The sequence below is a fragment of the Saccostrea echinata genome, unplaced genomic scaffold, assembly GCF_033153115.1.
Source record: "Saccostrea echinata isolate AGI-Se365-2 ecotype Australia unplaced genomic scaffold, CSIRO_AGI_Sech_v1 ptg000049l, whole genome shotgun sequence".
NCBI classification, from domain to species: Eukaryota; Metazoa; Mollusca; class Bivalvia; order Ostreida; family Ostreidae; genus Saccostrea; species Saccostrea echinata.
In genome coordinates this window covers 2676722-2700474 of record NW_026889798.1, presented here as the reverse complement: position 1 = coordinate 2700474, position 23753 = coordinate 2676722, and the positions used below count along the sequence as shown (strand labels likewise).

The following is a 23753-nucleotide window of genomic DNA, read 5'->3' as shown; positions in this document are numbered from 1 at the left end:
CATTTTTGGGATATGAACTAATACAAGATCTAATTAAACATGTCACAGGTCAATATTGTCTTTTAAAATTATATTCATGTCTTTTGATGCATAACTCGAGTGGTATTTTATGAAAGTCCATATCTAAAACAGAGAATTTCATGAAATGCTTGTTTTGTGTTAACACGGAAACCGACTACAGTGACAGAACGATGAAATTCCGGGAATTCCCGACTTTTTCTCTTCCAAAACTCAAACAAAAACTTTAGGGTCGGGCGCAAAAAAATAGGGTCTGTCGGGTAGCAGAAAACAGGGTTATTATTTTTTTTTGGCCTTATACACCTATTTACTGGCTATAAGGACAGTAGCACCTTTATCATTTCCAAAGCCAGCAATTATTTCCCAAGGCGCCGCCGATAAACATGATAGTGTCCCAATAGTCAGTAAGTAGGTGTTTTATTATACCGAAGCCGACTTTACTTGACGTGGGACGTCACGATCCGGATAAAAGCAAATGAGTTCTGAGATGAAAAGCGAGGGAAACGGAATGCTGCCGGTGAATAGTTTGATGACTACTTCACCATGGGCATATAGCACAAAAACTTTTCCACGGTGGGGTTAGTAGGTTTATTTGTCATATTATTATATAGAAACAAAAGATGTTTGTGAAACACTTATGTTCCCCTTCCCCAAATAATTGGAATTTTTCTAAGTCCAAGGGGCATAACTCTGTCCAAAATTGCTCATGATACCCAAAACAGAACTTGACCTAGATATTCTTATGATAAATCTGTATACAAAATTTCATTACAGTATGTGCAACCTCTGCGAAGAAAATGAACGGAATCTGTTTTTGGACCGACAGACAGCAGCAAATCAATACGCACTCCCTTCTTCGAAGCGGGCATAAAAATTTACAGAGGTATAATAAATTATTATAGGAACTGCAAGGATTTGAGGCTAATGAGTCAAATTCAACTAATACATATTGCATGTAGTTGAGGGTAACATTGAAAATATTCATCGGGATTCGCAGGAAAACCATTGTCAACCGAAGCACAGTTGTACGTAATAGTAATACATATTGGTTCTCAGTGATTCCAGAGAAGAAGCTGAAAATATTCAAATGTTAAAACAAGACGACGGACGAAAATATATAGTTCCTTAATTTGCAGAACTGAATAAAAAAAATGTGATAATGTACATACGTATTAAACTGAGCCTCATACTTAATGATAAGGAGTATGTTCCCTTGCAAAAAAGCTTGGCAGATGTAATTTATCAATAAGATCAGCAGAATTATTTTATGTATTATAACACCAGTAATTTGTTTATACATATTTGGAAACAAATTGATTTGTTAATAGCGCCCCCCCCCCCTTAGGAACAGACAGCTTATGCTCATATCTTCCATTGTGTACACATGTACATGTAGCATAAATTAAATGTATCGATTTTATACAATTTATGAATTCAGAGCCATTAATAAATATTTAGAAAAAAGAAGACTTATTTTAGAAGTACATCCACCACTATTGTTTATTTTCAATACACAAAAATTCACAAATGAGGACGGAATCGGTATTCAGTAAAGTTCAAGGTCAAAGTGAAAGTAGAGTGGCAGTAAGGGAAAAACACCTACATAACCTTATACATGGGTGCAGACATTTTGGACACCCAAAGTTGTGCGGGGAGAAGAAAATGCTACACGGCACATGATTGGTCATTAAGAGAAAAGACTTGTTATGTATTTGACAAGTGAAATAAAGGTGATAAAAATCTCATATCAAGACTTAGGCTTCTTTGAGATATATAGGAGTTACAGGTAAAAGTTTGAAGGGAGGGGTGCACTTTGGTTAGAGATTTTCATTTGGTGCTGAACGCACCTAGTTGTAAAAAAATGGAATTTGAAAGTAAAAGTGCAACGGCACGGTATATTTTTTCTGGCATGTTTTGTTTTGCAAGATCTCGAACTTTCACGGCAAGAAAGTCATATACCCAAAATTGAATATATGAATCAGTGACAGGGGCTCAACTTTGTATGGAAGTCTATGGGAAAACATTTGGTGGTGTTTGTCCTATAGAGTAGGTATGTATTGCATAGGTAAACATTGATTACAGCCAGAAAATCAATCAATTCCTATATTTTAAGCATTGGGATTACACTTTGGTTAATATTTACTATCTGTATAGAAATCAGAGGGTTTGGGTAAACTGAGGCCCCAAATGGGGACTCCACATGGTGCAAAAATGCCAAAATTTTGCCCCTAGCTCTCACATTTGCAATGAATGTACATGTAAATATTTTTAATGAATATTTATGCTGAAATTTACTGGGAATGTTGTAAATAATACAATATTGATATTTATTGGCATCATTAATACACAAAATAGATGAATATCCCCCTCGCAGCTTGAGAAATACATTTAAATCCATGTGTTTTATGAGTGTAGACATTGGTATAGATTGACTAAACATCTTTCAAATTTGTATTAATCAGAGTTAATGGAATAATTCTTAACAATATTTGACTGTTTTGTTTACTAAATAGTTTACTTTCTTTTGACATAAGGGGCCTAATCCAGCTGCAAAGCAGATTTCAGTCATCTCATTAGTGCTGGTTTGAAATAAAAGTTGTGCTTTTGGTGTAACTGAGAGGTTACTGGTAGGATATTTTATTAAAATTACTGTACAATATATTGCAAAAGAAAATACATTGAAAATGGAAGAAATATGCAAAATTATAGGTGAAAAAAATGGTGAAATGTGTTTCTAAATATCCCTCCCCCTTGTCAGATCCCATCTTGATATGCTGTAGAAAAGGGGGGGGGGTATATTTGTGCTCTAATGATACAAAAAAATGAAGGAAAAGAATTTTAATGTAGTAAATTTGAATAACAAGACTAATTCTTATCTGCAGTAATTTTTTTAAATTTCTTGAGCATTTTTTTTTATTATTATTATCTGAGTAAATTCTATTAAAACATTATTATTTTTAAGCTATTACATAACAAATGCTTATAAAAAAAATTCAAAAGATGGTGTAAATAATAATTAATTATAATATAAATTACTACATGCATGTATCAGTATGTTTTAATAAAATAAAATGTATTTCAGCTATGCATCATCAAGAAGGAGAAGTTTAATGAACCCTCCCCTCTTACAATGAACAACATATGGACACTCCCAGGATGAACACTTTGCATTCATTAAGATTCCAAGGTATGGTTTTCTTAGCAAATCTAGTTTATCTCTTAATATTTAAGTTATTTAGAACTTTTCAAAGATTGTTAGAATATAAACTTCCTCAGAACTGCAGTTATTTAAGTATTTTGCTTACAATTGAATCCTGTATTCAGACAGACAACATGATTTATCTGCCCTTGGCATTTAATCAATTTAATAATTATGTAAATAATTAGAAATGATATGCAAATAAATATATTTGCCTTCCATGAGAATATACATATTTAATATTTATTACATGAAATTTCCTATAACAATGGCTAAAATGTAGGTCACCCCCTTCAGAATTACAAAATTTTTCAGTGAGGGTGTATTTGATTCTTTGATGCCAGCAACCCATTCCTGATATAATTTTTTTAAAATCTAATGTTCTTTTAAATCAAACATAATTCTCTTTCTTTTCATTGATTATTTAACCTACATTAGCTTTTCCTCTTTCCATAACTGAGCATTTTCTTACAAAAACCTGCTGATTTTTTTCATTTATACCGGGTACCTGATACCCTTAATGATTAACATGATCTATCTTAAGAGACTATGAGAGATAATAAGAAAAACAAGCAAAACATATGCTAGATTAATCATTTTATTTCAAAATTTTGGAAGAAAAGTGGAAAAATGCTTCAATTTATAGACGTTTTTTCTATTTCACAGGTATAGGTCTGATTGACTGGGGTGTGAAATGTAACAGCCAGTGGTGTACCTCAGCTAGGACTGTCAGTCCCAATATTCATGAGGTGAGATAACCAATGGATATGTGTTCTAAATGTACTAAATTGACCACTTTTTACAAGTGTTTTGTATATCTCTATAGGGAAAACACCTACATAACCTTATACATGGGTGCAGACATTTTGGACACCCAAAGTTGTGCGGAGAAGAAAATGCTACACGGCACATGATTGGTCATGAAGAGAAAAGACTTGTTATGTATTTGACAAGTGAAATAAAGGTGATAAAAATCTCATATCAAGACTTAGGCTTCTTTGAGATATATAGGAGTTACAGGTAAAAGTTTGAAGGGAGGGGTGCACTTTGGTTAGAGATTTTCATTTGGTGCTGAACGCACCTAGTTGTAAAAAAATGGAATTTGAAAGTAAAAGTGCAAAGGCACGGTATATTTTTTCTGGCATGTTTTGTTTTGCAAGATCTCGAACTTTCACGGCAAGAAAGTCATATACCCAAAATTGAATATATGAATCAGTGACAGGGGCTCAACTTTGTATGGAAGTCTATGGGAAAACATTTGGTGGTGTTTGTCCTATAGAGTAGGTATGTATTGCATAGGTAAACATTGATTACAGCCAGAAAATCAATCAATTCCTATATTTTAAGCATTGGGATTACACTTTGGTTAATATTTACTATCTGTATAGAAATCAGAGGGTTTGGGTAAACTGAGGCCCCAAATGGGGACACCACATGGTGCAAAAATGCCAAAATTTTGCCCCTAGCTCTCACATTTGCAATGAATGTACATGTAAATATTTTTAATGAATATTTATGCTGAAATTTACTGGGAATGTTGTAAATAATACAATATTGATATTTATTGGCATCATTAATACACAAAATAGATGAATATCCCCCTCGCAGCTTGAGAAATACATTTAAATCCATGTGTTTTATGAGTGTAGACATTGGTATAGATTGACTAAACATCTTTCAAATTTGTATTAATCAGAGTTAATGGAATAATTCTTAACAATATTTGACTGTTTTGTTTACTAAATAGTTTACTTTCTTTTGACATAAGGGGCCTAATCCAGCTGCAAAGCAGATTTCAGTCATCTCATTAGTGCTGGTTTGAAATAAAAGTTGTGCTTTTGGTGTAACTGAGAGGTTACTGGTAGGATATTTTATTAAAATTACTGTACAATATATTGCAAAAGAAAATACATTGAAAATGGAAGAAATATGCAAAATTATAGGTGAAAAAAATGGTGAAATGTGTTTCTAAATATCCCTCCCCCTTGTCAGATCCCATCTTGATATGCTGTAGAAAAGGGGGGGGGGTATATTTGTGCTCTAATGATACTAAAAAATGAAGGAAAAGAATTTTAATGTAGTAAATTTGAATAACAAGACTAATTCTTATCTGCAGTAATTTTTTTAAATTTCTTGAGCATTTTTTTTTTATTATTATCTGAGTAAATTCTATTAAAACATTATTATTTTTAAGCTATTACATAACAAATGCTTATAAAAAAAATTCAAAAGATGGTGTAAATAATAATTAATTATAATATAAATTACTACATGCATGTATCAGTATGTTTTAATAAAATAAAATGTATTTCAGCTATGCATCATCAAGAAGGAGAAGTTTAATGAACCCTCCCCTCTTACAATGAACAACATATGGACACTCCCAGGATGAACACTTTGCATTCATTAAGATTCCCAGGTATGGTTTTCTTAGCAGATCTAGTTAATCTCTTAATATTTAAGTTATTTAGAACTTTTCAAAGATTGTTAGAATATAAACTTCCTCAGAACTGCAGTTATTTAAGTATTTTGCTTACAATTGAATCCTGTATTCAGACAGACAACATGATTTATCTGCCCTTGGCATTTAATCAATTTAATAATTATGTAAATAATTAGAAATGATATGCAAATAAATATATTTGCCTTCCATGAGAATATACATATTTAATATTTATTACATGAAATTTCCTATAACAATGGCTAAAATGTAGGTCACCCCCTTCAGAATTACAAAATTTTTCAGTGAGGGTGTATTTGATTCTTTGATGCCAGCAACCCATTCCTGATATAATTTTTTTAAAATCTAATGTTCTTTTAAATCAAACATAATTCTCTTTCTTTTCATTGATTATTTAACCTACATTAGCTTTTCCTCTTTCCATAACTGAGCATTTTCTTACAAAAACCTGCTGATTTTTTTCATTTATACCGGGTACCTGATACCCTTAATGATTAACATGATCTATCTTAAGAGACTATGAGAGATAATAAGAAAAACAAGCAAAACATATGCTAGATTAATCATTTTATTTCAAAATTTTGGAAGAAAAGTGGAAAAATGCTTCAATTTATAGACGTTTTTTCTATTTCACAGGTATAGGTCTGATTGACTGGGGTGTGAAATGTAACAGCCAGTGGTGTACCTCAGCTAGGACTGTCAGTCCCAATATTCATGAGGTGAGATAACCAATGGATATGTGTTCTAAATGTACTAAATTGACCACTTTTTACAAGTGTTTTGTATATCTCTATAGGGAAAACACCTACATAACCTTATACATGGGTGCAGACATTTTGGACACCCAAAGTTGTGCGGGGAGAAGAAAATGCTACACGGCACATGATTGGTCATGAAGAGAAAAGACTTGTTATGTATTTGACAAGTGAAATAAAGGTGATAAAAATCTCATATCAAGACTTAGGCTTCTTTGAGATATATAGGAGTTACAGGTAAAAATTTGAAGGGAGGGGTGCACTTTGGTTAGAGATTTTCATTTGGTGCTGAACGCACCTAGTTGTAAAAAAATGGAATTTGAAAGTAAAAGTGCAACGGCACGGTATATTTTTTCTGGCATGTTTTGTTTTGCAAGATCTCGAATTTTCACGGCAAGAAAGTCATATACCCAAAATTGAATATATGAATCAGTGACAGGGGCTCAACTTTGTATGGAAGTCTATGGGAAAACATTTGGTGGTGTTTGTCCTATAGAGTAGGTATGTATTGCATAGGTAAACATTGATTACAGCCAGAAAATCAATCAATTCCTATATTTTAAGCATTGGGATTACACTTTGGTTAATATTTACTATCTGTATAGAAATCAGAGGGTTTGGGTAAACTGAGGCCCCAAATGGGGACTCCACATGGTGCAAAAATGCCAAAATTTTGCCCCTAGCTCTCACATTTGCAATGAATGTACATGTAAATATTTTTAATGAATATTTATGCTGAAATTTACTGGGAATGTTGTAAATAATACAATATTGATATTTATTGGCATCATTAATACACAAAATAGATGAATATCCCCCTCGCAGCTTGAGAAATACATTTAAATCCATGTGTTTTATGAGTGTAGACATTGGTATAGATTGACTAAACATCTTTCAAATTTGTATTAATCAGAGTTAATGGAATAATTCTTAACAATATTTGACTGTTTTGTTTACTAAATAGTTTACTTTCTTTTGACATAAGGGGCCTAATCCAGCTGCAAAGCAGATTTCAGTCATCTCATTAGTGCTGGTTTGAAATAAAAGTTGTGCTTTTGGTGTAACTGAGAGGTTACTGGTAGGATATTTTATTAAAATTACTGTACAATATATTGCAAAAGAAAATACATTGAAAATGGAAGAAATATGCAAAATTATAGGTGAAAAAAATGGTGAAATGTGTTTCTAAATATCCCTCCCCCTTGTCAGATCCCATCTTGATATGCTGTAGAAAAGGGGGGGGGGGTATATTTGTGCTCTAATGATACAAAAAAATGAAGGAAAAGAATTTTAATGTAGTAAATTTGAATAACAAGACTAATTCTTATCTGCAGTAATTTTTTTAAATTTCTTGAGCATTTTTTTTTTTATTATTATTATCTGAGTAAATTCTATTAAAACATTATTATTTTTAAGCTATTACATAACAAATGCTTATTAAAAAAATTCAAAAGATGGCGTAAATAATAATTAATTATAATATAAATTACTACATGCATGTATCAGTATGTTTTAATAAAATAAAATGTATTTCAGCTATGCATCATCAAGAAGGAGAAGTTTAATGAACCCTCCCCTCTTACAATGAACAACATATGGACACTCCCAGGATGAACACTTTGCATTCATTAAGATTCCCAGGTATGGTTTTCTTAGCAAATCTAGTTTATCTCTTAATATTTAAGTTATTTAGAACTTTTCAAAGATTGTTAGAATATAAACTTCCTCAGAACTGCAGTTATTTAAGTATTTTGCTTACAATTGAATCCTGTATTCAGACAGACAACATGATTTATCTGCCCTTGGCATTTAATCAATTTAATAATTATGTAAATAATTAGAAATGATATGCAAATAAATATATTTGCCTTCCATGAGAATATACATATTTAATATTTATTACATGAAATTTCCTATAACAATGGCTAAAATGTAGGTCACCCCCTTCAGAATTACAAAATTTTTCAGTGAGGGTGTATTTGATTCTTTGATGCCAGCAACCCATTCCTGATATAATTTTTTTAAAATCTAATGTTCTTTTAAATCAAACATAATTCTCTTTCTTTTCATTGATTATTTAACCTACATTAGCTTTTCCTCTTTCCATAACTGAGCATTTTCTTACAAAAACCTGCTGATTTTTTTCATTTATACCGGGTACCTGATACCCTTAATGATTAACATGATCTATCTTAAGAGACTATGAGAGATAATAAGAAAAACAAGCAAAACATATGCTAGATTAATCATTTTATTTCAAAATTTTGGAAGAAAAGTGGAAAAATGCTTCAATTTATAGACGTTTTTTCTATTTCACAGGTAAAGGTCTGATTGACTGGGGTGTGAAATGTAACAGCCAGTGGTGTACCTCAGCTAGGACTGTCAGTCCCAATATTCATGAGGTGAGATAACCAATGGATATGTGTTCTAAATGTACTAAATTGACCACTTTTTACAAGTGTTTTGTATATCTCTATAGGGAAAACACCTACATAACCTTATACATGGGTGCAGACATTTTGGACACCCAAAGTTGTGCGGAGAAGAAAATGCTACACGGCACATGATTGGTCATGAAGAGAAAAGACTTGTTATGTATTTGACAAGTGAAATAAAGGTGATAAAAATCTCATATCAAGACTTAGGCTTCTTTGAGATATATAGGAGTTACAGGTAAAAATTTGAAGGGAGGGGTGCACTTTGGTTAGAGATTTTCATTTGGTGCTGAACGCACCTAGTTGTAAAAAAATGGAATTTGAAAGTAAAAGTGCAACGGCACGGTATATTTTTTCTGGCATGTTTTGTTTTGCAAGATCTCGAACTTTCACGGCAAGAAAGTCATATACCCAAAATTGAATATATGAATCAGTGACAGGGGCTCAACTTTGTATGGAAGTCTATGGGAAAACATTTGGTGGTGTTTGTTCTATAGAGTAGGTATGTATTGCATAGGTAAACATTGATTACAGCCAGAAAATTAATCAATTCCTATATTTTAGGCATTGGGATTACACTTTGGTTAATATTTACTATCTGTATAGAAATCAGAGGGTTTGGGTAAACTGAGGCCCCAAATGGGGACTCCACATGGTGCAAAAATGCCAAAATTTTGCCCCTAGCTCTCAAATTTGCAATGAATGTACATGTAAATATTTTTAATGAATATTTATGCTGAAATTTACTGGGAATGTTGTAAATAATACAATATTGATATTTATTGGCATCATTAATACACAAAATAGATGAATATCCCCCTCGCAGCTTGAGAAATACATTTAAATCCATGTGTTTTATGAGTGTAGACATTGGTATAGATTGACTAAACATCTTTCAAATTTGTATTAATCAGAGTTAATGGTATAATTCTTAACAATATTTGACTGTTTTGTTTACTAAATAGTTTACTTTCTTTTGACATAAGGGGCCTAATCCAGCTGCAAAGCAGATTTCAGTCATCTCATTAGTGCTGGTTTGAAATAAAAGTTGTGCTTTTGGTGTAACTGAGAGGTTACTGGTAGGATATTTTATTAGAATTACTGTACAATATATTGCAAAAGAAAATACATTGAAAATGGAAGAAATATGCAAAATTATAGGTGAAAAAAATGGTGAAATGTGTTTCTAAATATCCCTCCCCCTTGTCAGATCCCATCTTGATATGCTGTAGAAAAGGGGGGGGGGTATATTTGTGCTCTAATGATACAAAAAAATGAAGGAAAAGAATTTTAATGTAGTAAATTTGAATAACAAGACTAATTCTTATCTGCAGTAATTTTTTTAAATTTCTTGAGCATTTTTTTTTATTATTATCTGAGTAAATTCTATTAAAACATTATTATTTTTAAGCTATTACATAACAAATGCTTATTAAAAAAATTCAAAAGATGGTGTAAATAATAATTAATTATAATATAAATTACTACATGCATGTATCAGTATGTTTTAATAAAATAAAATGTATTTCAGCTATGCATCATCAAGAAGGAGAAGTTTAATGAACCCTCCCCTCTTACAATGAACAACATATGGACACTCCCAGGATGAACACTTTGCATTCATTAAGAGTTAATCTCTTAATATTTAAGTTATTTAGAACTTTTCAAAGATTGTTAGAATATAAACTTCCTCAGAACAGCAGTTATTTAAGTATTTTGCTTACAATTGAATCCTGTATTCAGACAGACAACATGATTTATCTGCCCTTGGCATTTAATCAATTTAATAATTATGTAAATAATTAGAAATGATATGCAAATAAATATATTTGCCTTCCATGAGAATATACATATTTAATATTTATTACATGAAATTTCCTATAACAATGGCTAAAATGTAGGTCACCCCCTTCAGAATTACAAAATTTTTCAGTGAGGGTGTATTTGATTCTTTGATGCCAGCAACCCATTCCTGATATAATTTTTTTAAAATCTAATGTTCTTTTAAATCAAACATAATTCTCTTTCTTTTCATTGATTATTTAACCTACATTAGCTTTTCCTCTTTCCATAACTGAGCATTTTCTTACAAAAACCTGCTGATTTTTTTCATTTTTCATTTATACCGGGTACCTGATACCCTTAATGATTAACATGATCTATCTTAAGAGACTATGAGAGATAATAAGAAAAACAAGCAAAACATATGCTAGATTAATCATTTTATTTCAAAATTTTGGAAGAAAAGTGGAAAAATGCTTCAATTTATAGACGTTTTTTCTATTTCACAGGTATAGGTCTGATTGACTGGGGTGTGAAATGTAACAGCCAGTGGTGTACCTCAGCTAGGACTGTCAGTCCCAATATTCATGAGGTGAGATAACCAATGGATATGTGTTCTAAATGTACTAAATTGACCACTTTTTACAAGTGTTTTGTATATCTCTATAGGGAAAACACCTACATAACCTTATACATGGGTGCAGACATTTTGGACACCCAAAGTTGTGCGGAGAAGAAAATGCTACACGGCACATGATTGGTCATGAAGAGAAAAGACTTGTTATGTATTTGACAAGTGAAATAAAGGTGATAAAAATCTCATATCAAGACTTAGGCTTCTTTGAGATATATAGGAGTTACAGGTAAAAATTTGAAGGGAGGGGTGCACTTTGGTTAGAGATTTTCATTTGGTGCTGAACGCACCTAGTTGTAAAAAAATGGAATTTGAAAGTAAAAGTGCAACGGCACGGTATATTTTTTCTGGCATGTTTTGTTTTGCAAGATCTCGAACTTTCACGGCAAGAAAGTCATATACCCAAAATTGAATATATGAATCAGTGACAGGGGCTCAACTTTGTATGGAAGTCTATGGGAAAACATTTGGTGCTGTTTGTCCTAAGTTATCGAAACTGCTTAGTGCTACCTAGTGCTGAGTCTTGCAGTATGTAGGTGATATGCACTTGTCATTTTATGAAAGAGGTAATGAAAAAAAAGGTTTCCATGCCTTATTACAATATTTGTAAATGAAAACTTTTATTTTCATGGAATAGAATTACATGAATGAGGACATAGTATACATGTGCATTCTTTCAAAGAAGTTGGTCAGATTACAGTTCTGTGGAAGTTAAGCAGTGTGTGCGTGAACATGCACACTAACATTTTTTATATTTAACATGTATTAACAGCATTACATGTATTTGTCTAATGTATAATTATTGTCAGTAAACATGCTTTTTACCTGTATTATTAATTTACATGTAATTTAACAATGTTGAGACTAATCAGTGCAAATTCATAATTTTCAATTGATATCAAATTATGGGCATAAAAGGAATGTGGTAGGATTGTGTGTGTTTGATGTCTGTCTGTGAATGTTTTAGGTGCTTTTGATGCTGATAAATTATTGCACCATTTTTTAAATTGATTTTTTTTAGGTTGATGGTGATACAGGACAACTTCCAGGTTCATGCAGGTGGTGTTTAAAGCTATCAGTCAGTAAAAACAAACTCATTTGAACACAACTTGAGTCTTCACATGTAAAATGATGGCAGTACTTTCAATATGTAAGTTGAATTTTCTAAAGCTTCTTTGTGTGTGTGTGTGTGTGTGTGGGGGGGGGGGGGGGTTGGAGGGGAGGGAGGTGGTGTTAAAGCTTAGAAAATGTAGATTTTAAATGAATATTTGAGCTATGAAAGTGAACCATCAAACTAATCTGTACATGTATGCTATATATTTTACAGCTAATATAATTTGAAAAGAATTTCAAAACAATATTTTACATTCATAGTGTTGTGTATGATAAAATATTAAGATTAAAAAATACTAGAGTTAAAATTTCTTTAATATTTGTCAGTCAAAACGAGCGACTTGTAAGGAAATTCAAAATTTTCAAAGTTCTCTTTCATTTTTCTACAAATTACAAAATGGTTACCATGGAAACAAAACATTTTCTGTAGACTATTTATTTGATCTGCTCATGCAAGTATTTTTATTATTTTATAGTTATAATGAATATTTTAGTTCTAATTTCATCTTTGATTAAAAGTACGGGAAAAGTAACACTACATGTGTAATAAGCAATCCATTATTATGATGTCATTATGACGTCATAGATGACTGAACTTGCATTGGCGTAAAAATTCCTTTGAAACAGATGAATGTACACAAGAATATATAGGCTTATAACGTTTTTATTCCTACACCAATTTTCTTGAATGATACATCAATGGACAGGAAATAATCAGTACTTTCTATTTTTACTACTTTCGGGGTATTTGTAAACTTAATTTTTTTGTCTATCATGGAGAAACAATGAATTCAAGGGTGAGGGATGATCAAATTTGTGCAAAAATGCATTGATTTTTTGAAATAAGAGAAATGGACCCATATGAGTGCTTGATTGTAATTTTGCTTGATGTATTTAAAGTCATGAAAGAGAATAAAAATGGTATAAGTACATTAATAGGCTAACCGATGACTTAAATGTGGGTGCAGTTGTGGCTAGATGAAAGCATTTTTAAAGGATTTTGCATATAGAACTGTGCATGCTGTAAAATCTTTATTAATGATTGAATTTTCCTGAAATTTGGCATAGTGTCACTACATAGACTGTAGTATGACTTATGATGTAAAATATTGTAAAATCCAGAAAATACTCTTTCATATTGGGTACATACCTCTAATTATTTTTAGAATCGGTAGGGGAAGAAAGTAGTGCAGAAAAAATTACAAGTTCCTTAATTTGCAGAACTGAATAAAAAAAAATGTGATAATGTATTAAACTGAGCCTCATACTTAATGATAAGGAGTATGTTCCCTTGCAAAAAAGCTTGGCAGATGTAATTTATCAATAAGATCAGCAGAATTATTTTATGTATTATAACACCAGTGAGAAGTCTGGAATTCCCCTACTTTCACTTTCATTTTCAGAGGTTAACGCAGACAGACGCAATTTGCCGGAAAACGAATCTGACATGCCACCTCGAGATTTTAACCAAGGAAAGACAACTTGATTTGCTTTCATTTTCATTATATAATATCACGCCATTTTGTTCTTTTTCCTGATTTTTTTTTTCTTGGTGGGTGACCACCCCCCTTAAGATAACCCTTCTCGTTCTGGCACTTTGCGCCTGGTGAAGTTTTTCGGCTCCACATTAGCCTACACATGAACAGAAAGGAATATAAGCCACTGTAGAGTATGGGAATTTTTGTAGCTTATATTTACAAGATTTGTTCTTAAAGAAATGTGGAAAAATTACCTTAGGCTGATATTTCATTTATACTTTTTTGTCCCATACTTTCACTAAAAATGGGGGATATTAATTTCGGTCTGTCTGTCCATCCGTCTGTCCCATCCGTCTTTCTGTAACACTTTTGTTTCTGCGCGATATATCTCGCGAAGCTTTTGAGCCCTTTTATGAAATTGTACACAACTCCCTATGGCCGAAGGAAGACCCCTATTGATTTTGAGGTCAAAAGGTCAAGGTCATAAATTCATAAATTCTGTCTGTTTTTTTTTTTTACACTTTCATGTTAACGCGATTTCTAGAGAAACCTTTGAGCTTTTGAAATTTTATACCAAAATTTCCTATGGCCTAAAGAAGACCCCTATTTATTTTGAGGTCAAAAGGTCAAAGGTCAAGGTCGTTAATTCATACATTCTGTGAGTGTGTGTAAGACTTTCATTTCCGTGCAATATCTCAAGAAGCTTTTGAGTTTATGCAATAAAATTTTATACCATATCTCCCTATGACTCCGCCCGCCCTTCTTGGAGTGTCTGCCCCCCCCCCCCCCCCCCCCCCGGATCTGCGCATGCTCTTCTTTTTTCCTTAAGCCGGGGACACAGATTCTCTGAATTGGCTAGTTTTAATGAATTTGGATAGTGTTTCTAACAAATATTTTGTGAAGACAAAGCTTCATGTTATAAAGCATGTTTGAATGCTGGGATGTCGTTGTCCTACTTTTAAACATTTTTTTTTATTTTAGTAATTGTTTTCAAAAACTTTAACAAGAAAATTAATTATTTCCGAAATTGATATTTACATACTAAATACTGGTATTTTAATTTCTGTATCACGATACGTATTTCATAATCACATTCCGGTTTACGGAAATAATCGCTCATCCATAACACCCCCCCCCCCCCCTTTTAGGAGAAAAAATGGATCCCCGCGTTGTAGCAACCGTTAATGATAAAACGCCGCTTAATGATAGATATATCATTAAGCTTTGCAACTGCAACGCTTAAAATTGCAACGCTTAATGCCATAAATTATTGCATTAATAGTTGGCATTCTCAACCGCTAACGCTTTATCGGCGCTTAATGATAGAATTGAGAATGACAACTATTAATGCAATAATTTATGACATTAAGCGTTGCATTGCAATGCTTAATGATATTTCTAACATTATAAGCGGCGTTTTATTATTAGCGGCTGCTACACCGCATGTAATTGCAATCAACCGTCCCAAATTTTATCTGGTAAGTTATATTAAGTGCATGTGCACTTAAACATAAAAGCATTGCAACTATAGACAGGAACTCATTATCTATTTTAAAGTAGAACTACAGGCCGGTAGTATCAGGGGGGCAAGGGGAGGCCTGCCCCCCCCCCCACTTTTTTCCACACATAACTTTTTCTAAGGAAAATGTACTTTGAAAGGCTGGTCCCCCCACTTTTTTCAATATAGACAAATAAAGATAATGTAGCAATATATGAAAAAGATTGGGACTGAAAGAAGTTCACCTACCCCCCCCCCTCCCCTCATTATCCCCCCCCCCCCAGAATTAAGGATTTTCGAGTTTGGACAGGGTTTCAGATTGGACAAATTCTTTCCCTCCCCCCTTTTTTTCAGGTTAGTTGATTTTTTTTCTCTGGCTGCCCATCCCCCACTTACAAAAATGATGCTACGTCACAGCTGGGGGAGTAAAATGTTAAGGAGGAATTCCATATTCATGAAAAACTTACTTAGAATGGTGGATATTTTGGGGAGGGGGGGGGGCTCAGTGACCATATTTAAGCTTTTAGAGCTGTTCATTCTCATGAAACGTTATTGTGACCAAGGTAGCATGATCGATACATCTAGGGATATAGTCTACACTGAGCAAAATAACGTAAGGTTCCCTGTTTAGTGTACACTTTGTTTAATTATCGATGTCAGACACCTTAAATAAAGTTGGTCAGTATTTTGCAGAATAAGGTTTAGTTTCATGTTTAGAGTGCACTTTTTTGTTTTTATTTATCGAAGTCGTACGGCTAAAACTTATGTGTCTCCACTACTTCCCGTGAATACTGTAAAAAAAAACCTAAAGGAAAATGAATAAAACATTTCAATTATATTAATTTTCTTACTTGGTTTTCTGTAAGCTTTGTTGTCAATGATGTAGATATCATTGTGTGGATGGAGGCCTATACAGGATCTCACGATGTCAGGTCTCGCCCAGTTTCTGTATCTCCAGAGCCATGTCACGTGATCTACACTGTCCTGTGATCTTCCTCTGTAATGTACAGCCTCCCCTACTCTTCTTAGATCCATTAGAAATTCTTCTCTTTTATCTTCACTCTCCTTCAGTATTTGGTTTGAAACATTCACTGTAGAAGAAGACAAAGACTGTCACAGTGTTAAATTTGTTATTTCAACAAAAATAAAATTAAAACGTATAGATATACATGTACATAAATTTATATCTAATCACCGTCCCTGATTTATGCACTGTTTACATATGTTTACATATTTGTATAGTTACTAGATTTCCTAGAGATCGATCACTGTTCATTGTCTTCTCCTTTTATTTTTTAATTAATTCACAATCGTTTAACATGTACATCTATCTACAGTTTGTAGCATGAGTCGCTGTGTACAAGCCTCATGAAGTAAATAAAATAGTCATCAATATCAAAGACATTATATCATGAAATTAGATTAATGCTTACCCTATCTTATTTATAAATATATTAATATTCAGTCAATCAATCATTTTAAGCATTCTCTGGAGTCTGAAAATAACTACATTTCTTTGCACTGACTTACATATCTGGTATATCTCATCATATATATACGTGTCCTCCATGGTGACGTGAGTCAGTATGTTCATCTGTAGACGGAGTATCAGTAAGTAATCACTGTAACCATCACTACAGACACACTTCTCTTTAGGTTTTCTGTTGTACATCTCTGATCTCAGGTACACACTGGCTGTGTCATAACTACTGTAATAGAATGGTATTAAATACTTTATTGATGCTATCCTATACATTGTCTCATCCTTTGTGTCCTCCGTTATCTTGTCCTGATCTTCCCAAAGATAATCACGTGACTTCAGTCTGTCCAGAGTCTGCTGTGCTTCCTCACTTGTTACAGGATTCTCTTTACCGTACACTTCCTGTCGTATCTCATTAAGCAAGTCCAGCCACTCTGTATCAGTGAAGTCAGGAGGACCGGAGTCAGAACACAGAAAACAAAATAACACGGACACCTCTTCATCAGTCAGTGTGGAGAACTGATCTAAAAAAAGAACGAATACATTAGGAGTAACCCTGTCAATGGGAAATGATACATAATATAGTTTAAAGACCCTGATTTTTTTTTTTTTCATTGAAATAACTATCATAATGTGAATACTTCGGGGGTTTTTCATGTTTACTTATAAACCGCCTAGTGTTCTTTACTTAGTATGAAAGCAGTGCTTTTACAATTAACACGGAATCGCCTTAAAAATTTTCAATCTGCTGATCGGAAAGCAGTGATTTTGTTTGTTTTTTAAACAACCACCCCCTCCTTTTGGATTGGAAAAAATTAGCGACATTTCCTCAAATTCGGAAAAATCATTTAATCAAAGTAACAACAACAGTTTTTGTTTAATTTTAACTTTGAATTTGATTTAAATTCATAAAATAATCATTTAAAAAAAAAAATGAACATCAATATTTTATTGAATGTGAACATGGCTTATATTAGTCACACCTTAAAGCTTCTATTTTCTTGGAATTGCTTTGTCTAATTTCATTAAAAAAACAGCATTTAGACTCATTATTTAGTAAACTGTCTTATATTTATAATCAAGTTTACAGTCTTTACTGTTTGTTTGTTTTCCCTGATTTTACTGAAACCTATGTGTTGTTCATTTCCTGATACTAGCCTGACCCTCTATGTAATAATGGCAGTCATACCAAATTCATTATGTCAACATGCAATATAACTTGTACCTGGAAACTATTTACTAATTCATTTAGGATATTATAAACTATTTATCTGCTTATATGGATATCTGCATTGATTTACACATTCATTTAAAAAATCGGCTGCATATGCATGGATTTGGAAAATAAAATTGAAGAATAAAAACGTATTTACTCTGTCAGCAAATTTCAGGCCCGTAGGAAGCAATTTCAGTGGGGGGGGGGGGGGGGGGGGCACAGCTATACATTTTTCAGTTGACAGTTGAGGGGGCCCTACCAAACAAAAATTTCCTGACAAGCAAAAAAAAAAACCTCATCAGACGCGTTTTTATTGAGGGGGCACAAGCATATAGTATCTATGTTTACTATAGTAATCTATATATCGGCAAAATTATTGGGGGGGGCACAGCCCCCCCCCCCGTGCCCCCCCCCCCGGTTCCTACGGCCATGAATTTAGCGACTTTTGTTCAAAATTAAAACATAATTTCCGTATGACTGAAATTGGGGAAAATATACTAATAATTGGGGAAAAAATAGCTAATTTTTGTGAGGGGAAACAGCCGAATATCGATGGCATTTTGACCCAAAAAAATCACTGGAAAGGTGAACTACTATTATACAGAACAGATTAAATCTGAAAGTGTTTTGAAAAAAATATACATATAAATAAAGCTACATGTACGGACAAGCAAAATACTTTGGACTGTTTAGACTTCTATAAATCAGGATTTTATATATATATATATATATATATATATATATATATATATATATATATATATATATATATATATATATATATATATATATTTACTTTTGTGAATGGTTTAAAAGTAAATAATGCGAAATGTGGAAGGAAAACGGGTTGAATTAAAATATAGATATTTTTTTGAATAAGATATTTTAATATTTCAGAGTCAATGCATTTTTATTTATCTTAATTCTTGTTAATTCTTTTTAAAACGATGATACGTGCCTGGATATATTTTCATATAGATAATGGTGTGCATATTCGAAAAGAGTATTTCTGAAATATTTCTTATGCACGCAAAGTGCTTAATCTTGGAATTTATGTCTGATAATGAAGGAAGAAAATACCCGGAAACCATTTTTTACAATATTCTGTATAAATTTAAGACTTTGAATATTACTCTTTATCCTCGAAATAAATAGTGGACTTGTTTATTTATAGACAGTATCTAAGTGAATTTGGAAACCATTTCATACTACATGTATATTTGAATTTTTGACCTTGATCTCTCATCTTCTGGCCTCAAAATCAATGGGGTTTTTCTAAAACTTGTGACCTTGACCTTTCATCATTAGTCTCAAAATCAATAGGTATCTCTCTCAATTTAGAGTGATCAAGTCCTCACTTTAAGTTTCGCTGAAATGTGAAAAAGATCTATAGTAATGATCTGGAAATCACGTTATGCAATACAACGTAGATGGGTTTCTGTCCTTTTTTTTCCTTTGATCTTAAAAAAAAAAAATAAATAAATAAAGGACAAGGTATGGTAATGGCGGAATCTGGCCCCTTTTTTGATGTAAAAATCAGAACAGTTAAAACTGAGATAGTTTGTAGTTAAGAAATTGAAATTATGCTTGTTTTAAAACCAGCACTAATTTTGATTCAAAGCTTACACAGAGGCCACAAGGGGGCAGAAGTTGAGAAGTTGGACATTTTTCCGAATTTCCTCAATTCTGATGGAATTTCGTCAAATTTGAAATACTTTGCACTTCGGTAAACATAGAGCGCACGCTTGCCTATCTGAGATTTTTATACACAAAAAGCATCTGATACTAGTGCATGAAATATTTATACTTCATAGATAGGCAATCTTGTGCTCCATGTTTTATCTGAAACAAAATGTGTTGTAAAATCGATGAAAAATTGCATAAAATTAGAAAATTCGGAAATTGACATATTTTCTGACCTTCCTGTGACCTCTGTGTATCCCATAACTTAGAACCAAAATTCATTTTGTGGCAGGGCTGACAACAGATTTTTATTAATAAACTGTTGCATCATTCTAAAAAGACACTGCAAACCAGGGGCCAAAAAGGGGTCTTAGCCTATCTTGTCCTTTATTTTAGTCAAATGTTGTAACATAATTTTTGATGCAAAAGCCGAAAGATTTTTTTTTGGAAATATAATCCGGAAACTAAACAGTTACAGAAAGACATACAAATGGACGGATAAACGGACAGGTCCAAATCAATATTCCCTGCATTTAGCTTACAGAGGAACAAAAATGTTTTTCCTACGTAAAGCTTAATTAAAAAATAGATAGAGATGTCGTTTATATGACATCATGGAAGGGAGTATTTCCTGGATTCTTAAATCAATAAAAAGACCTTGACCCTATCCGAAAAATATCCTGTGACGTATACATGTGTATATGTTTTTGAATAACGCCATGAATTCGAGATACTGCTAAAGCATTGCATGTACATATATGTAATATGCATTCTTTAAAATAATGTTTGTTTGTCCTCTCCGAAAGCAGATTAAAAAAAAATAATAAACGGGTCGGCGGGTACATGTAGGTTGGAAGAAAAAAAATTCCCAGAAAAATTTCAACATCAATGCAGAATTTTCAAAATCTATTAAAATTGAGGGTACTTATAAAACTTTAAATAGTTCTTGACAGGATAAGAAAATTCCAGAATGAATTTTAAAAAAAGTTTCCTGGAGGTTTAAAAAAAAGTTTCGAGTCGGGCCACTTTTAGCCAGTCGGAGAGGGCTAACAAACAGTTTTTTTAAAGATGGCCTTGATAGTCATTGTTAACCTTCACAAATGTATTTTTTTTTCTTTTTTTAGATAAATGCTCACCTGATATCTTTGTCTTCCATACGTTGTAATTGCCCACGAAGGGTGAATCTACAAGAGAAAAAAAAATCGGAATAAATGAAATAGATATCAAAAAGACATAACATAATATAATATTTATTTAAAGACGAGTAAGACAACAAGAAACATTAGCTCTGAAGAGCTATTTTCCGACTACTACATGTAACAAGTTTATATGTAACATAAATATACGAAAACAATTTTGCATGTCACACGACAGTTCCAATTCGCGACTCATTTTTAATCACTTATTTTCTTGAATAAACATGATTACTTTAACCTTGTATATTCACATAATTATTATTTCAAACATTTAAGTCATAGGTATGTACTTTATAAATATAAAGGCTCTAAATTTTCAAAAAGTTCTAGAGTTTAGTTTCATAATAAATCAAAGTACCTGTACTTACTATAGTTAACTATACTAAACTATAGTTAACTATTGTTAGTAAATTTTTGTTAGGGTACCTATGTAGTAGACCATAATCAAAGACAGGGCTTTAGTGAGTAATGTTACAAATATAACCATATCCTTTCATAAATACCATATTTGTGCACTATCCCCCTAAATAAGTAGACAACATATCCTGAAAAGATTCTGCTTTTTAAAAAACAGACATGTTGGATGGCAGGCGCAGATCAAGGATTTTTTTTCCGAGGGAAAGGGGGGGGGGGTTCCACCCTCGTCCAAAAAAATCCAACAAGAAATTTATTTGACCCCTTTCCTTTTGTAAAAAAAAAAAACTATTGGGGGGGGGGGGATAATGAAAACTTTAATTTCATTCACTTCTTAAGCTTCATATGTATGACTCTTCCTATTTACTTATTTAGACACAGATTTGAAGTTAATATTTACTCAAATTTTCTGCATAATTTCATGACTTATATGTTGCTATAGCATTTCATACGAAAATTTGATAAAAATCTTATTTTATCTGGAAGTTATTGAAACTTCTAATTTCTGAACGCGTTTGATAGACACAACCTTGCACTTTCACAAATTTTAACTTTATCCTTATTACTTTAGAAAAGTAGCAATTTTGTTGTTTATTAATGAAAAATATTAAAACTATAATGCAGAAATTTCAGAGTAGAAATGTAGAAAGCAAAATCCTCTCACCAGTATTGTCAGTCCGTGCTCAGTGGTGTGTGCAGAGTTTAACAATTGAGCACACCCGGTGGAACATAAACATTAACAACAACAGAGCTCGTGCCCTGTTTACAAAAACAGTTTACGTTTCACGAGTGTATTCAATTTGTTAAACTCTGTACACAACTACACAACACTGAGCACGGGCTGACAATACTTAAGTGAGTGGGTTTTGCTTTCGCACATTTTTACTCTGAATTTTCTGGATTATAGATGTAATATTATTCATTAATACACAACAACATTGCTACTTTTCTTAAGTATTAAGGATAAAGTTAAAGATTGTGAAACCGCAAGGATGTGTTAATCAAACGCCTCCCGAAATTCGTAGTTTCAATAATTTCCAGATTAAATAAGTTTTTAAATTTATTTTCGTGTGAAATGCTATAGCAATATATAAGTTGTGATATTATACAGAAAATTTGAGAAAATATAAACTTCAAATCTGTGTCTATGCACCTTTAAAAGGGGTGGGGCTGTTGCTGCAATTCACGGTTACCTGAAGCGTGGATAATGTATTCTCTGCGATAACATCACCTTCACAATTACCAAAATATAATCAAAGTGTATATATCTGCTCAAAAATATGGATTTCCTCATCAATTCTATCTTTATAACATTCTGTGCAACCTCGTTTGAGGCTGTTTTTCACTTTTACAATTTGTTATAGTTACACTATAGATATTAATTGGTTAGCTGTAAATACACTCACAGTTTTTCATTCACGAGGGGCGGAGCCCCGAGTGAATAAAAACTGTGAGTGTATTTACAGCTAACCAATTAATATCTATTGTGTAAGTTACTTGTACCAGAGGACCAATGAGAGAAAAGCGAGTTGATAAATAGCACCGCCTACTACGAGGTGTCAAGACACGGTCCGGAGTCTGTATAAATAGCGGTCTCCATCTGCAAGGATCATACTTTACTGCGGCACTGCTACTACAAGTTGTTGATAAAAAAAAATCGGAATTGCATGGTACGTGTGAAGATATTGTACATGTACCTTTGAAATGTTGAAGACGCAGAAAACATGATTTTTGTCAGGTACAGGTATAGGGGTAGCGATTGTAGGCGTTTATGTTCAAGCCGTCAACTCTGAAAGAAAAGTTATCTTTCTAGATCGGTTTTTTTTTTTGAAAAAAGGGGGGATGGATATAGGAAACATCGGCATTGAACTTTTTCTTTATGGCAATCGGCGTACAGAAAAAAATGAAATGATTTGTGACATTTTAATGAAAGTTTGAAATGGTTTTGGAAGTAAAAAAAAATGCGGGGACTTCTGATGTGAAATTGCTATATGTATTTGGAGACGGGAAAGAAAATGACGAGAATATTCGAGATAGGACGTATCATTTACTGATTAAGGATACGCGGAGAAAACATACAAAACCATTTATGAAGCGGACACCGACAAGCTAAGTTATAGTTACACTATAGATATTAATTGGTTAGCTGTAAATACACTCACAGTTTTTCATTCACGAGGGGCGGAGCCCCGAGTGAATAAAAACTGTGAGTGTATTTACAGCTAACCAATTAATATCTATTGTGTAAGTTACTTGTACCAGAGGACCAATGAGAGAAAAGCGAGTTGATAAATAGCACCGCCTACTACGAGGTGTCAAGACACGGTCCGGAGTCTGTATAAATAGCTGTCTCCATCTGCAAGGATCATACTTTACTGCGGCACTGCTACT

General features: G+C 32.7%; 1 protein-coding gene and 1 long non-coding RNA gene across 4 annotated transcripts in view; one reads left to right on the top strand and one right to left on the bottom strand.

The window, feature by feature from the left end:
- The window catches only part of LOC133203264 (uncharacterized), a 218427-nt gene extending 197488 nt beyond the window's left edge, over nt 1-20939 (bottom strand). The window contains exons 1-2 of the mRNA XM_061339080.1: nt 20889-20939; nt 16904-17377 (exon numbers count right to left, since the gene is read on the bottom strand). Of these exons, the coding sequence (XP_061195064.1) occupies nt 16904-17129 (226 nt within the window). The 5' untranslated portion in view covers nt 17130-17377; nt 20889-20939. The remainder of the gene's footprint in view (nt 1-16903; nt 17378-20888) is intronic.
- On the top strand, nt 1702-6398 carry LOC133203267 (uncharacterized). Of its 3 annotated transcripts, none has more exons than XR_009723369.1 (3): nt 1702-2068; nt 3884-3966; nt 4044-4293. It is a non-coding gene; the product is annotated as an uncharacterized LOC133203267 (long non-coding RNA). The 3 variants fall into 3 exon arrangements; XR_009723368.1 differs by lacking the exon at nt 1702-2068 and adding an exon at nt 5532-5623 and having other exon boundaries at nt 3736-3966; nt 4044-4237; XR_009723367.1 differs by lacking the exons at nt 1702-2068; nt 4044-4293 and adding an exon at nt 6315-6398 and having other exon boundaries at nt 3736-3966.
- Nucleotides 20940-23753: the final 2814 nt, after the last annotated feature.